Source organism: Stomoxys calcitrans, chromosome 4 (assembly GCF_963082655.1).
Source record: "Stomoxys calcitrans chromosome 4, idStoCalc2.1, whole genome shotgun sequence".
Classification (NCBI taxonomy): Eukaryota; Metazoa; Arthropoda; class Insecta; order Diptera; family Muscidae; genus Stomoxys; species Stomoxys calcitrans.
Genome location: NC_081555.1, coordinates 165237940 through 165253657, shown reverse-complemented (window position 1 = coordinate 165253657; position 15718 = coordinate 165237940). Strand labels below are relative to the sequence as shown.

General features: G+C 47.3%; 3 protein-coding genes across 3 annotated transcripts in view; 2 read left to right on the top strand and 1 right to left on the bottom strand.

Annotated features, from left to right (window-relative positions):
- Positions 1-15718, top strand: part of LOC106088468 (mucin-19-like) — a 471415-nt gene that overhangs the window by 405290 nt on the left and 50407 nt on the right. The gene's annotated exons all lie outside the window — the stretch shown is intronic.
- On the top strand, positions 6342-7799 carry LOC131997078 (uncharacterized). The gene has a single exon (XM_059367359.1). It carries the CDS (start codon positions 6574-6576, stop codon positions 7660-7662), a length of 1089 nt encoding a protein of 362 aa, XP_059223342.1. The 5' UTR covers positions 6342-6573; the 3' UTR covers positions 7663-7799.
- On the bottom strand, positions 7936-15611 carry LOC131997077 (retinitis pigmentosa 1-like 1 protein). Its single transcript, XM_059367358.1, has 2 exons — positions 8012-15611; positions 7936-7955 (listed from the first exon to the last, which is right to left on the bottom strand). The coding sequence occupies exons 1-2, from the start codon at positions 15609-15611 to the stop codon at positions 7936-7938; spliced, it is 7620 nt and encodes a 2539-aa protein (XP_059223341.1).

Genomic DNA, 15718 nt, shown 5'->3' with positions numbered 1-15718 from the left:
CCATAGAAACCGCATTTATTAACCAATTTCCCCGAAATTTGGCACCTGTCTTAAGTATTTTGTCATCCATGCGGGGTATGGTTCCGATCGACATATATTTAATTGTCCTTCATGTTTTTATACCCTACACCACTACTATGGTATTATAACTTAGTGCATTTGTTTGTAACACCCAAAAGGAAGAGAGATAGACCCATTGATAAGTATGCCGATCGACTCAGAATCACTTTCTGATTCGATTTAGCTATGTCTGTCTGTCCGTCCGGCTGTCCGTCTATCTGTCTATCTGTCCGTCTCTCTGTCTGTCTGTCCGTCTGTCTGTCCGTCTGTCTGTCCGTCTGTCTGTCCGTCTGTCTGTCCGTCTGTCTGTCCGTCTGTCTGTCCGTCTGTCTGTCCGTCTGTCTGTCTGTCCGTCTGTCTGTCCGTCTCTCTGTTCGTCTGTCTATCTGTCCGTCTGCCTGTCCGTCTGTCTGTCCGTCTGTCTGTCCGTCTGTCTGTCCGTCTGTCTGTCCGTCTGTCTGTCCGTCTGTCTGTCCGTCTGTCTGTCCGTCTGTCTGTCCGTCTGTCTGTCCGTCTGTCTGTCCGTCTGTCTGTCCGTCTGTCTGTCCGTCTGTCTGTCCGTCTGTCTGTCCGTCTGTCTGTCCGTCCGTCTGTCTGTCTGTCCGTCTATATCAGGTTATAGTGCGATTTGGACCATACTTACCACGATCGTTGGATGTCCTTGCAAAATTTCAACTCAAACGGACAACATTTGCTCATTCTAGGGGCTCAAGAAATCAAATCGGTTTATATGTGGGCTATATCAGGTTATAGATCATTTCGACCCATGCATAGTATGGTTGTTGGGAGTGGGAACAGAACGCTACGTACAAATTTTCAGCGAAATAGGATAACAATTGCGGCTTCTGAGGGCTATGATTTCAAATCAGGAGATCGCTATATAGGGGGCCTATATCCAAATCTGAACCGATATGGCCCATTTGCAATACCCAACGACCTAAATCAATCAGAAGTATCTGTGCAAAATATCAAGCGGCTTGCTTTACGCGTTCGAGCGTTCACAGACGGACGTACGAATGGACGGATGCACAAACGGATGGACGGACGGATATCGTCTGTCTGTCCATCTCTCTGTCCGTCTGTCTGTCCGTCTGTCTGTCCGTCTGTCTGTCCGTCTGTCTGTCCGTCTGTCTGTCCGTCTGTCTGTCTGTCTGTCTGTCCGTCTGTCTGTCTGTCTGTCTGTCTGTCTGTCTGTCTGTCTGTCTGTCTGTCTGTCTGTCTGTCTGTCTGTCTGTCTGTCTGTCTGTCTGTCTGTCTGTCCGTCTGTCTGTCTGTCCGTCTGTCCATCTGTCTGTCCAGCTGTCTATCTGTCTGTCTGTCCGTCTGTCTGTCTGTCCCTTTTTCTGTCCCTCTGTCTGTCCGTCTGTCTGTCCGTCCATCTGTCTGTCCGTCTGTCTGTCCATCTGTCTGTCCATGTTAATTTGTGTACAAACTACAGGTCGCAATTTTCATCCGATCGTCTTCAAATTGTGTATGGGTATGTTTTTCGGTCTATAGACAAAGCCTATTGAAATTGGAGAAAATCGGTTCAAATTTTGATATAGCTGCCATATATATATTCATCCGATTTGCAGTAATACAGCAATAAAATGGTCTTTTGTTAACCGATTCTCTAGAAATTTGGCAAGACGAGTTTTTTTTTATGAATCTCGACATTACTGGTTTATTGCACAGAAATCGGTTCAGATTTGGATATAGCTCCCATATATATGTTCGTCCGATTTGCAGTAATACAGCAATAAAATGGTCATTTGGTGACCGATTTTCTTAAAGATTGGTAGGAACGATTTGCTCTTGGCTCTCTATAATACTGGTGACTTTTATAGAAATCTGTTCAGATTTGGATATAGCTCCCACATATATGTTCATTCGATTTGCAAGAAGATTTTTTTTATGAATCTCGAGATTACTGGTTTATTTCACAGAAATCGGTTCAGATTTGGATATAGCTCCCATATATATGTTCGTCTGATTTGAAGTAATACAGCAATAAAATGGTCATTTGTTGACCGATTCTCTCGAAATTTGGCGAGAAGGGTTTTTTATGAATCTCGACATTATTTATTAATTTCACAGAAATCGGTTCAGATTTTAATATAGCTTACATAAAATCGTGTGATATATATGTATACATATATATCGCCCGAATTTTCACTCCTATACCCACTGCAAGCGCACTTATTGACCAATCTTCCCAAAATTTTGTACAACTCTTTCCATTAAGTTTGGTCGAAGTCGGTTCAAATTTAGATATAGCTCCCATGTTCGTCAGAATTTGGGTAATTTGTTGTTATTTGTCAACCGAAGTTAAACATAACCTAATAACCTATCTGAATACATCCGCCAAGGTCCATGAAAATTGGATCAGAATTATACACAGCCCACCTTTTGTATTTATAGAGTAGGTGTAGGGTATTATAAAGTCGGCGCTGCCCCACTTTTGCCTTTTCTTACTGATTTTGTTATGAGCCTTCCCCCAAAATCTCAGCTACGACCCACATATTTCTATTTTCGCCTATTCATGTCTACTTTCGAGCTGAAGTGACATGCCATGGGATCTGTGGTGTTCGTATTTTCGACGACAGTTATTTATAACCACCAAATAATGTTAAGTGACATTCACACTTGACTTATTTGCTCAATAGCTAAAGTCTATTCAAGGAGCCTCACAATGAATCTGCACAAAAACATGGCCAAAAAAATAAACATTAAAAACAAATTTTGGTTCTATTTGTTCAACTGTGCAGACATGACGCAAAATTATCTTCGAAAGCCTCGCTTTAATCAATTTGCGTATCTAATTGAACATGAAAGCCAAAAAAAAAAAAATACAGATAATATTAAGAAAAGCTTTTCATATATGTAGATAAAATTAGTTGCGAATACTAAACAGAAGAGGGTCTAATTTTAGGCTGCAAAGATAAGGCAAACCAGAATGCTTCATTCAAGAATACGGTTAAATTTGTTTTTTTAAGATTAAGAGTAGGTCATTGAACCATAATGGGCACAATCTAGGACATATATGATTTTTTATTGTAGACTCCCGAAAAGAATACATTACCAAGGAAAGTTAATCGATCTGATATAGCTCCCATATAAACAGATCTTCCAATTTATATCCTGAGCCACTATAGGGTGGAATTTTTGTCCGATTTGGCCAAGCCAAATATCGCCCCAATCAGTTTATAACTTGGTATACCTCAAATAGCTAAGCAATTCTTATCCATTATCCTTTGTTGGTCTATAAAGAAACATGCGATCCATGCTGGAAGGTATATAAGATTTGGCCCGGTCGAAATTAGCTCGCTTTTACTTGTTCATAAATAATTCTACGATCTTCTACTACACTTTTTTATACCCTCCACCATAGGATGGGGATATACTAATTTCGTCATTCTATTTGTAACACCTCGAATTATGCCTCTGAGATCGTCATGTCATTTTAAGTCGATCTAGCCATGTCCGTCCGTCTGTCCGTCCGTCCATCTGTTTGTAGAAAGCACGCTAACCTTTGAAGGAGAAAAGCTAGCCGCTTGAAATTTTGCACAAATACTTTTTATTAGTGTAGAACGGTTGGAATTGTAAATAGGCCAAATCGGTCCATGTTTTGATATAGCTACCATATAAACCGATCCTGGATCTTGACTTCATGGGCCTCTAGAGGGCGCAATTCACGTTCGATTTGACTGAAATTTTGCACGTAGTGTTTTGGCATCACTTCCAACAACTGTGTTAAAAATAATTCAAATCCGTTCATAATATGGTACAGCTGTCAAATAAACCGATCGTGGGTCTTGACTTCTTGAGCCTCTAGAGGGCGCAATTTTCAACCGATTGGACTGAAATTTAGCACATGGTGTTTTGGCATCACTTCCAACAACTGTGTTAAGAAAAATTCAAATCCGTTCAAAATTTGGTACAGCTGTAATATAAACCGATCTAGGGTCTTGACTTCTTGAGCCTCTAGAGGGCGCAATTCTCATATGATTTGACTGAAATTTCGCATGAGGTGTTTTGTTATAATTTCCAATAACTGTGCTAAGTATGACGCAAATCCGTCTTTGTTTTAAAATAGCTGCCATACAAACCGTTCTTGGGTCTTGACTTCTTGAGCCTCTAGAGGGCGCAATTCTCTTCCGATTTGACTGAAATTTGCCATGAGTTGTTTTGTTACAATTTTCAATAACTGTGCTAAGTATGGCACAAATCGGTCCTTGTTTTGATATAGCTGTGATATAAACCGATCTTGGATCTTGACTTATTGAGCCTCTAGAGGGCGCAATTTTTATCCGATTGGACTGAAATTTGGCACGTGGTGTTTTGGCATCACTTCCAACAACTGTGTTAAGAATAATTCAAATCCGTTCATAATATGGTACAGCTGTCATATAAACCGATCGTGGGTCTTGACTTCTTGAGAATCTAGAGGGCGCAATTCACGTCCGATTTGACTGCAATTTCGCATGAGTTGTTTTGGTATCACTTCCAACAACTGTGTTAAGAATGATTCAAATCGGTTCATAATTTGGTACATCTGTTATATAAACCGATCTTGGATCTTGACTTCTTGCGCCACTAGAGGGCGCAATTCATGTCCGATTTGACTGAAATTTGGCACGTGGTGTTTTGGCATCACTTCCAACAACTGTGTTAAGAATGATTCAAATCGGTTCATAATTTGGTACAGCTGTCATATAAACCGATCGTGGGTCTTGACTTCTTGAGAATCTAGAGGGCGCAATTCACGTCCGATTTGACTGCAATTTCGCATGAGTTGTTTTGGTATCACTTCCAACAACTGTGTTAAGAATGATTCAAATCGGTTCATAATTTGGTACATCTGTTATATAAACCGATCTTGGGTCTTGACTTCTTGCGCCACTAGAGGGCGCAATTCATGTCCGATTTGACTGAAATTTGGCACGTGGTGTTTTGGCATCACTTCCAACAACTGTGTTAAGAATGATTCAAATCGGTTCATAATTTGGTACAGCTGTCATATAAACCGATCGTGGGTCTTGACTTCTTGAGTCCATAGAGCTCGCAATTCTCATCCGATTTGCCTGAAATTTCGCATGAGGTGTTTTGGCATCACTTCCAACAACTGTGCTAAGAATAATTCAAATCCGTTTATAATTTGGTACAGCTGTCATATAAACCGATCTTGGGTCTTGACTTCTTGCGCCACTAGAGGGCGCAATTCTCACCCGATTTGACTGAAATTAGGCACGTGGTGTTTTTGCATCACTTCCAACAGCTGTGTTAAGAATAATTCAAATCCGTTCATAATTTGGTACAGCTATCATATAAACCGATCTTGGGTCTTGACTTCTTGAGAATCTAGAGGGCGCAATTCACGTCCGATTTGACTGCAATTTCGTATGAGTTGTTTTGGTATCACTTCCAACAACTGTGTTAAGTATGATTCAAATCGGTTCATAATATTGTATAGCTGTCATATAAACCGATCTTGGATCTTGACTTCTTGAGCCCATAGAGCTCGCAATTCTCATCCGATTTGGCTTAAATTTCGGATGAGGTGTTTTGTTATGATTTTCAATAACTGTGCGAAGTATGGTTCAAATTGGTCCTTGTTTTGATATAGCTGTCATATAAATTGATCTTGGGTCTTGACTTCTTAAGCCTCTAGAGGGCGCAATTCACTTCCGATTTGGAAGAAATTTGTTCACAACGGCTTCTCTCATGACCTTCAACATACGTGTCTAATATAGTCTAAATCGATCAATAGCTTGATACAGCTCCCATATAAACCGATTTCCCGATTTTACTTCTTCAGCCCCTACAAGGCGCAATTCTTACCCGAATGAACTGAAATATTACACAACGACTTCTACAATGTTGAGCATTCGTTTATGGCCCGAATCAGATTATAGCTTGATATAGCTCCAATAGCATAACAGTTCTTATTCCATATTCCTTGTTTGCCTAAGGAGAGATACTGCGCATAGAACTCGACAAATGCGATCCATGGTGGAGGGTATATAAGATTCGGCCCGGCCTAACTTAGCACGCCCATACTTGTTTTATCATACTCATTTATTTCGTTCTGTAGAAAACTACAAAAAGTCGTATTTACATTAAAATTAATTGTCAGCTTTTTAGAATTGAATTTTATATGCCATTGAATTAGCATATGCAATAACTAAAGAAAAAAAAAAAAATACATCTCAGGGCGTTATTTGATTCTAATTAAAGAATTGTTGGACAGCATTGATGATCTGTTGCAGGAAATTATCCTGTTGCGGGGGTTGAGTTGGTTTTGCTGTTGTTTTGGGTTTTGCAGTTGTCTTTGGTTTCGCCGTAGTCTTAGGTTTGGCCGTTGTTTTGGGTTTCGCTGTTGTTTTGGGTTTCGCTGTTGTTTTGGGTTTCGCTGTTGTTTTGGGTTTTGCCGTAGTTTTTGGTTTAACCGTAGTTTTTGGTTTAGCCGTTGTCTTAGGTTTTGCAGTTGTTTTCGGTTTGGCTGTGGTAGCTTTGGGTGGGTTTGTAATCGTTATGGTAATTGTGGGTGGCTTAACAGGGTTGGCTGTTTCAGGCTTTACTGTTGTTACTACAGGTTTAGCTGTTGTTGCTACAGGTTTGGCTGTTGTTGCTGCTGGTTTGGTTGTTGTCTTGGCTGTTGTTGCTGCAGGTTTTACTGTTGTTGCTGCAGGCTTGGCTGTGGTTACTGCAGGTTTTGCAGTTGCTACTGCAGGCTTGGCTGTTGTTGCTGCAGGTTTTGCAGTGGTTGCTGCAGGTTTTGCAGTTGTTGCTGGTTTAGTTGTTGTTTTAGGTTTTGCTGTTGTTGCTGGAGGCTTCACATTAATTTCAATATGTATAGTGCCAGAACCAGTATTAGTTCCAGTTTCTCCTTCGCCATTTGTTACCTCTTCACCAGTTACTGCTTCTTCGCCAGTTTCTTCTTCACCAGTTCCTTCCTCGCCTGTCTCTTCTTCAACTGCTTCTTCCTCACCTGCCTCTTCTTCGCCGTTTTCTTCTTCGCCGGTTTCTTCTTCGCCGTTTTCTTCTTCCCCGGTTTCTTCTTCGCCGGTTTCTTCTTCACCTTGTCCTTCCTCGCCAGTCTCTTCCTCACCTGTTTCTTCTTCGCCGGTTTCTTCTTCACCAGCTCCCTCCTCACCTGTCTCTTCCTCACCTGTTTCTTCTTCGCCGGTTTCTTCTTCACCAGCTCCTTCCTCGCCTGTCTCTTCCTCGCCTGTCTCTTCCTCGCCTGTCTCTTCCTCGCCTGTTCCTTCCTCGCCAGTTTCTTCTTCACCAGCTTCTTCTTCTCCTGTCTCTTCTTCACCCGTTCCATCCTCGCCGGTTTCCTCTTCTCCAGCCCCTTCCTCAACGGTTTCCTCCTCACCAGTTCCCTCTTCACCGGGTTCTCCTTCTTGGGCCGTTTCTTCTCCTCCAGCTTCCTCTTCTCCAGTTTCCTCCTCATTGGTTCCTTCTTCACTAGTTACATCCTCACCGGTTCCTTCTTCACCAGTTCCTTCTTCACCGGTTCCCTCTTCGACAGTTTCTTCCTCACCAGTTTCTTCTCCTTCGCCAGTTTCGCCACCTGATTCTGATCCATGTTCTCCTCCGATTGTAATTTCAATATGAATTCCACCACTGCCGCCGGAAGTTTGACCTTCTTCGCCTGCGGCTTCTTCGCCTGCGGCTTCTTCGCCTGCGGCTTCTTCGCCTGCGGCTTCTTCGCCTGCGGCTTCTTCGCCTGCGGCTTCTTCGCCTGCGGCTTCTTCGCCTGTGGCTTCTTCGCCTGCGGCTTCTTCGCCTGCGGCTTCTTCGTCTGCGTCTTCTTCGTCTGCGGCTTCTTCGTCTGCGTCTTCTTCGCCTGTGGCCTCTTCGCCTGCGGCTTCTTCACCCACGGTCTCTTCACCGGTAGTCTCTTCTCCCTCAGTTCCACCGCATGAATGTTCAGCTGTTTGTTCTCCTTCAACTTCCGCCTCACCTTCCGATGATCCATGCTCTCCTTCAATTGTTATTTCAATATGAACTCCGCCACTACCACCCGAAGTTTCACCTTCTCCCCCGTGACCTTCTGCCACTCCACCACATGGTTCGCCTTCAACGCTCGCGGATTCTTCGCCTGCGGCATCTTCGCCTGCGGCATCTTCGCCTGCGGTTTCTTCGCCTGCGGCTTCTTCGCCAGCGGCTTCTTCGCCTGCGGCTTCTTCGCCTGCGACTTCTTCGCCTGCGGCTTCTTGGCCTGAGGCTTCTTCGCCCGCGGCTTCTTCGCCTGCGGCTTCTTCGCCTGCGGCTTCTTCGCCTGTGGCTTCTTCGCCTGCGGCTTCTTCACCCACGGTCTCTTCACCGGTAGTCTCTTCTCCCTCAGTTCCACCGCATGAATGTTCAGCTGTTTGTTCTCCTTCAGTTTCCGCCTCACCTTCCGATGATCCATGCTCTCCTTCAATTGTTATTTCAATATGAACTCCGCCACTACCACCCGAAGTTTCACCTTCTCCCTCGTGACCTTCAGCCACTCCACTACATGGTTCGCCTCCAACGCTCGCGGTTTCTTCGCCTGCGGCTCCTTCGCCCGCGGCTTCTTCGCCTGCGGCTTCTTCGCCTGCGGATTCTTCGCCTGCGGCTTCTTCGCCTGCGGCTTCTTCGCCTGCGGCTTCTTCGCCTGCGACTTCTTCGCCTGCAGCTTCTTCGCCTGTGGCTTCTTCGCCCACGGTCTCTTCACCGGTTGTCTCTTCTCCCTCAGCGCCACCGCATGAATGTTCAGCTGTTTGTTCTCCTTCAACTTCCGCCTCACCTTCAGATGATCCATGCTCTCCTTCAATTGTTATTTCAATATGAACTCCGCCACTACCACCCGAAGTTCCACCTTCTCCGTCGTGACCTTCAGCCACTCCACCACATGGTTCACCTTCAACGCTCGCGGCTTCCTCGCCAGCGGGTTTTTCGCCTGCGGCTTCTTCGCCAGCGGCTTCTTCACCAGCGGCTTCTTCGCCTGCGACATCTTCACTTGCGGTATCTTCACCGTTTGTCACTTCACCCTCAGCTCCACCGCATGAATGTTCAGCAGTTTCTTCTCCTGTATGAGTTTCACCCTCTCCTCCGGTACAAACTTCACATGGTGGTTGTTCGGCTTCAACTTCTGCCACACCTTCCGATGATCCATGCTCTCCTTCAATTGTTATTTCAATATGAACTCCACCACTGCCATCGGAAGTTTCACTTTCTCCCTCGGGAACTCCAGCCCCTTCTTCACCTGAAGCTCCATCACAGGGTGGGTGTGCACCTTCAGTTTCCTCTCCCCCAGCACTTTCTTCAACGGTTGTCTCTTCTCCCTCAGCGCCACTACATGTGTGTTCACCTGTTTCTTCTCCGACGGGTGTCTCGGTCTCTCCACCGGCACAAACTTCATGTGGTGGATGTTCACCTTCAGCCTCTTCACTACCAGGAGCTCCTTCGCATGGTGGATGTTCACCTTCTGAGGTTTCACCACCTGTTGACCCATGTTCTCCTTCGACTGTTATTTCAATATGAACTCCGCCACTGCCACCGGAAACTTCACCTTCTCCCTCGTGACCTTCAGCCCCTCCACCACATGGTTCGCCTTCAACGCTCGCGACTTCTTCGCCAGCGGCTTCTTCGCCTGCGACATCCTCACCCGTGGTAGCTTCACCGGTTGTGACTTCTCCCTCAGCTCCACCGCATGAATGTTCAGCAGTTTCTTCTCCTGTATGAGTTTCACCCTCTCCTCCGGCACAAACTTCACATGGTGGTTGTTCGCCTTCAACTTCTGCCCCACCTTCCGTTGATCCATGCTCTCCCTCAATTGTTATTTCAATATGAACTCCACCACTGCCATCGGAAGCTTCACTTTCTCCCTCGTGAACTCGAACCCCTTCTTCACCTGAAGCTCCATCACATGGTGGATGTGCACCTTCAGTTTCCTCTCCCCCAGCTGCTTCTTCAACTGTTGTCTCTTCACCCTCAGCTCCACCGCACGTGTGTTCACCTGTTTCCTCTCCGACGGGTATCTCGGTCTCTCCACCGACACAAACTTCATGTGGTGGATGTTCGCCTTCAGCCTCCTCACTTCCAGAAGCTCCTTCGCATGGTGGATGTTCACCTTCTGAGGTCTCACCACCTGTTGGCCCATGTTCTCCTTCGAGTGTTATTTCAATATGAATTCCGCCACTGCCACCGGAAGCTTCACCTTCTCCTTCGTGGCCTTCAGCCCCTCCACCACATGGTTCGCCTTCAACGCTCGCGGCTTCTTCGCCAGCGGCTTCTTCGCCTGCGACATCCTCACCCGCAGTCTCTTCACCGGTTGTCACTTCTCCCTCAGCTCCACCGCATGAGTGTTCTGCAGTTTCTTCTCCTGTATGAGTTTCACCCTCTCCTCCGGCACAAACTTCACATGGTGGTTGTTCGCCTTCAACTTCTGGCACACCTTCCGATGATCCATGCTCTCCTTCAATTGTTATTTCAATATGAACTCCACCACTGCCAGCGGAAGTTTCACTTTCTCCCTCGGGAACTCCAGCCCCTTCTTCACCTGAAGCTCCATCACAGGGTGGGTGTGCACCTTCAGTTTCCTCTCCCCCAGCACTTTCTTCAACGGTTGTCTCTTCTCCCTCAGCGCCACTACATGTGTGTTCACCTGTTTCTTCTCCGACGGGTGTCTCGGTCTCTCCACCGGCACAAACTTCATGTGGTGGATGTTCACCTTCAGCCTCTTCACTACCAGGAGCTCCTTCGCATGGTGGATGTTCACCTTCTGAGGTCTCACCACCTGTTGGCCCATGTTCTCCTTCGACTGTTATTTCAATATGAATTCCGCCACTGCCACCGGAAGCTTCACCTTCTCCTTCGTGGCCTTCAGCCCCTCCACCACATGGTTCGCCTTCAACGCTCGCGGCTTCTTCGCCAGCGGCTTCTTCGCCTGCGACATCCTCAACGGCAGTCTCTTCACCGGTTGTCACTTCTCCCTCAGCTCCACCGCATGAGTGTTCTGCGGTTTCTTCTCCTGTATGAGTTTCACCCTCTCCTCCGGCACAAACTTCACATGGTGGTTGTTCGCCTTCAACTTCTGCCCCACCTTCCGTTGATCCATGCTCTCCTTCAATTGTTATTTCAATATGAACACCACCACTGCCATCGGAAGCTTCACTTTCTCCCTCGTGAACTCCAACCCCTTCTTCACCTGATGCTCCATCACATGGTGGATGTGCACCTTCAGTTTCCTCTCCCCCAGCTGTTTCTTCAACTGTTGTCTCTTCACCCTCAGCTCCACCGCACGTGTGTTCACCTGTTTCTTTTCCGACGGGTATCTCGGTCTCTCCACCGACACAAACTTCAGGTGGTGGATGTTCGCCTTCAGCCTCCTCACTTCCAGAAGCTCCTTCGCATGGTGAATGTTCACCTTCTGAGGTTTCACCACCAGTTGACCCATGTTCTCCTTCGACTGTTATTTCAATATGAACTCCGCCACTGCCACCGGAAGCTTCACCTTCTCCTTCGTGGCCTTCAGCCCCTCCACCACATTCGCCTTCAACGCTCGCGGCTTCTTCGCCTGCGACATCCTCACCTGTGGTCGCTTCACCGGTTGTCACTTCTCCCTCAGCTCCACCGCATGAATGTTCAGCAGTTACTTCTCCTGTATGAGTTTCACCCTCTCCTCCCGCACAAACTTCACATGGTGGTTGTTCGCCTTCAACTTCCGCTACACTTTCCGATGATCCATGACCTCCTTCAATTGTTATTTCAATATGAACTCCGCCACTGCCACCGGAAGCTTCACCTTCTCCCTCGTGACCTTCAGCCCCTCCACCACATGGTTCGCCTTCAACGCTCGCGGCTTCTTCGCCTACGACATCCTCAGCCGCGGTCTCTCCACCGGTTGTCACTTCACCCTCAGCTCCACCGCATGAATGTTCAGCAGTTTCTTCTCCTGTATGAGTCTCACCCTCTCCTCCGGTACAAACTTCACATGGTGGTTCGCCTTCAACTTCCGCTACACTTTCCGATGATCCATGACCTCCTTCAATTGTTATTTCAATATGAACTCCGCCACTGCTACCGGAAGCTTCACCTTCTCCCTCATGGCCTTCAGCCTCTTCTACACTTGGTCCACTTTCATCGTCCGCGGCTTCTTCGCCAGCGACTTCTACGCCGGATGTATCTTCTCCTTCAGCGCCACCACATGTGTGTTCACCTGTTTCTTCTACGGCGGGTATTTCGGCCTCTCCTTCAGTGCTAGCACCACATGGCGGATGTTCGCCTTCAGTCTCTTCAAGATTTTCCTCACCAGCAGTTTCTTCTGCAGGAGTTTCTTCACGGCCTGCTTCCTCTTCAGTAGTCTCTTCTTGAGGAGTTTCCTCATCAGCTACTCCCTCTACAACAGCCTCTTCTTCAGGAGTTTCCTCACCAGCAGTTTCTTCTGCAGGAGTTTCTTCACCAACAGGAATTTCTTCGCCAGCTGCTTCCTCTCCCGCAGTTTCTTCTAAAGGAGTTTCTTCAGCTGCACTTTCTTCTTCGGTTTCTTCACCAGCAGGAGTTTCTACCCCGCTTGTTTCCTCTCCGGCAGTCTCTTCTTCAGGAATTTCCTCAGCAGCCTCTTCTTCAAGATTTTCTTCACCAGCAGTTTCTTCTGCAGGAATTTCTTCACCAGCAGGAATTTCTTCGCCAGCTGCTTCCTCACCCGCAATTTCTTCTAAAGGAGTTTCTTCAGCAGCACTTTCTTCACCGGTTTCTTCACCAACTGGCTCTTCACCAGCAGGAGTTTCTACCTCGCCTGCTTCCTCTCCAGCAGTCTCTTCTTCAGGAATTTCCTCACCAGCTTCTTCTTCAAGATTTTCTTCACCAGCAGTTTCTTCTGCAGGAATTTCTTCACCAGTGGGAATTTCTTCGCCAGCTGCTTCCTCACCCCCAATTTCTTCACCAACAGGCTCTTCACCAGCAGGAGTTTCTTCACCCGTTTCTTCCCCATCCGCAGTTTCTGCAGCACCACCTTCTTCACTCGTTTCTTCACCAACTTGCTCTTCACCGCCTACTCCCTCCAAAGTAGTTTCTTCTGCAGGTGTTTCTTCAACAGCAGGCTCTTCACCAGCTGGTGTTTCTTCTCCCGCGGCTTCTTCACCAGCCTCTTCAGGTTCTTCACCGGTTTCTTCACCAACTGTCTCTTCACCAGCAGGAGTTTCTTCATCGCCTGCTTCCTCTTCAGTAGTCTCTTCTGCAGGTGTTTCCTCTACAGCAGGCTCCTCACCAGTAGGAGTTTCTTCACCAGCGGCCTCTTCACCAGCAGGAGTATCTTCACCGGTTGCTTCCTCACCCGCAGTTTCTTCTAAAGGAGTTTCTTCAGCAGCACCTTCTTCACCGGATTCTTCTTCAACAGCAGGCGTTTCTGGTGTTTCTTCTCCCGCGGCTTCTTCGCCAGCCTCTTCTGTTTCTTCACCGGTTTCTTCACCAACTGTCTCCTCACCAGCAGGAGTTTCTTCATCGGTTGCTTCCTCACCAGCAGTCTCTTCGGCAGGAGTTTCTCCTACTGCGGATTCCTCACCAACGGTTTCTTCTAAAGGAGTTTCTTCAGCAGCACCATCTTCACTGGTTTCTTCATCAACTGGTTCTTCAGCATCAGGAGTTTCTTCACCGCCTTCTTCCTCTGGAGCAGTCCCTTCTGCTGGAATTTCTTCACCAGCTGGCTCCTCACCAGCAGGAGTATCTTCACCGGTTGCTTCCTCACCCGCAGTTTCTTCTAAAGGAGTTTCTTCAGCAGCACCTTCTACACCGGATTCTTCTTCAACAGCAGGTTCCTCACCAGCTGGTGTTTCTTCTCCCGCGGCTTCTTCGCCAGCCTCTTCTGTTTCTTCACCGGTGTCTTCACCAACTGTCTCCTCACCAGCAGGAGTTTCTTCATCGGTTGCTTCCTCACCAGCAGTTTCATCGGCAGGAGTTTCTCCTGCTGCGGATTCCTCACCAACGGTTTCTTCTAAAGGAGTTTCTTCAGCAGCACTTTCTTCACCGACTGGCTCTTCACCAGCGGGAGCTTCTTCACCGCCTGCTTCCTCTCCAGTAGTCTCTTCTGCAGCAGTCTCTTCTGCAGGTGTTTCATCGTCAGCAGGCTCCTCACCAGTAGGAATTTCGTCACCAACTTGCTCCTCACCAGCAGGAGTTTCTTCATTGGTTGCTTCCTCACCAGCGGTCTCTTCGGCAGGAGTTTCTTCAACTGCGGGTTCTTCACCAACGGTCTCTTCACCAATCACTTCTGTAGGAGTTTCTTCACCAGCTGGCTCCTCACCCGCAGGAGTTTCTTCACCAGCAGGAGTCTCTTCATCGGTTGCTTCCTCACCAGCGGTCTCTTCGGCAGGAGTTTCTCCTACTGCGGATTCCTCACCAACTGTTTCTTCTAAAGGAGTTTCTTCAGCAGCACCATCTTCACTGGTTTCTTGATCAACTTCATCAGGAGTTTCTTCAACGCCTTCTTCCTCTGAAGCAGTCCCTTCTGCAGGAGTCTCTTCACCAGCAGGCTCCTCACCAGCAGGAGTTTCTTCATCGGTTGCTTCCTCACCAGCGGTCTCTTCGGCAGGAGTTTCTCCTACTGCGGATTCCTCACCAACGGTTTCTTCTAAAGGGATTTCTTCAGCAGCACCTTCTTCACCGACTGACTCTTCACCAGCGGGAGCTTCTTCACCGCCTGCTTCCTCTCCAGTAGTCTCTTCGTCAGCAGGTTCCTCACCAGCAGGAGTTTCTTCATTGGTTGCTTCCTCACCAGCGGTCTCTTCGGCAGGAGTTTCTTCATCTGCGGGTTCCTCACCAACTATCACTTCACCAGTCACTTCTGTAGGAGTTTCTTCTCCAGCTGGCTCCTCACCCACAGGAGTCTCTTCTGCAGCAGTCTCTTCTGCAGCAGTCTCTTCTGCAGCAGTCTCTTCTGCAGCAGTCTCTTCTGCAGCAGTCTCTTCTGCAGCAGTCTCTTCTGCAGCAGTCTCTTCCGCAGGAATTTCTTCACCAACGGGCTCCTCACCAGCAGGAGATTCATCACCGGCTGTTTCCTCTCCAGCAGTCTCTTCTTCAAGATTTTCCTCACCGGCTGTCTCTTCTGCACCGGTTTCTTCACCAACGACTTCCTCACCAGCAGTTTCTTCACTAGCCACTTCTGCCGGCGTGTCTTCACCAGCAGTCTCTTCTCCAGTCTCCGCTATAGGGGTATCTTCACCAGCAGGAGTTTCTTCACTTGATGTATCCGCATCTGTTGGTTCTTCTGCAGTTACTTCACCAGCTTCTGCTGCAGTTTCCGCCGGTGCAGTTTCTTTTACTGCTTCATTGTCCGTTTGACATTCGTTTGATACACCGTCAGCAACACTGTCTTGTGTTTCGTCTACACCTTTGTCGGCACTTGCAATTTCATCGCCAACATCTACACCTCCTCCTCCCTCGTCGGCATCAGGCAGCCTAGTGGGTGCTCCTCCCACTAGGAATGCAAACGCACACACACAAATGAAAAGTGCCAGGAAACGGAACTTCATGCCTTTGATTAATTCGATTTTAACTAAACTCCATATTCCATTGGCGAAGGTATTTATACGCGCCATTAGGACTCGAAACACTTGTTCGAACAACAACTACGTCATTCACCCAATTTTTCATCTGTGGAATCGATTTCATTCGACTCTATGCTGGTCTCTATTCATTCTATTCA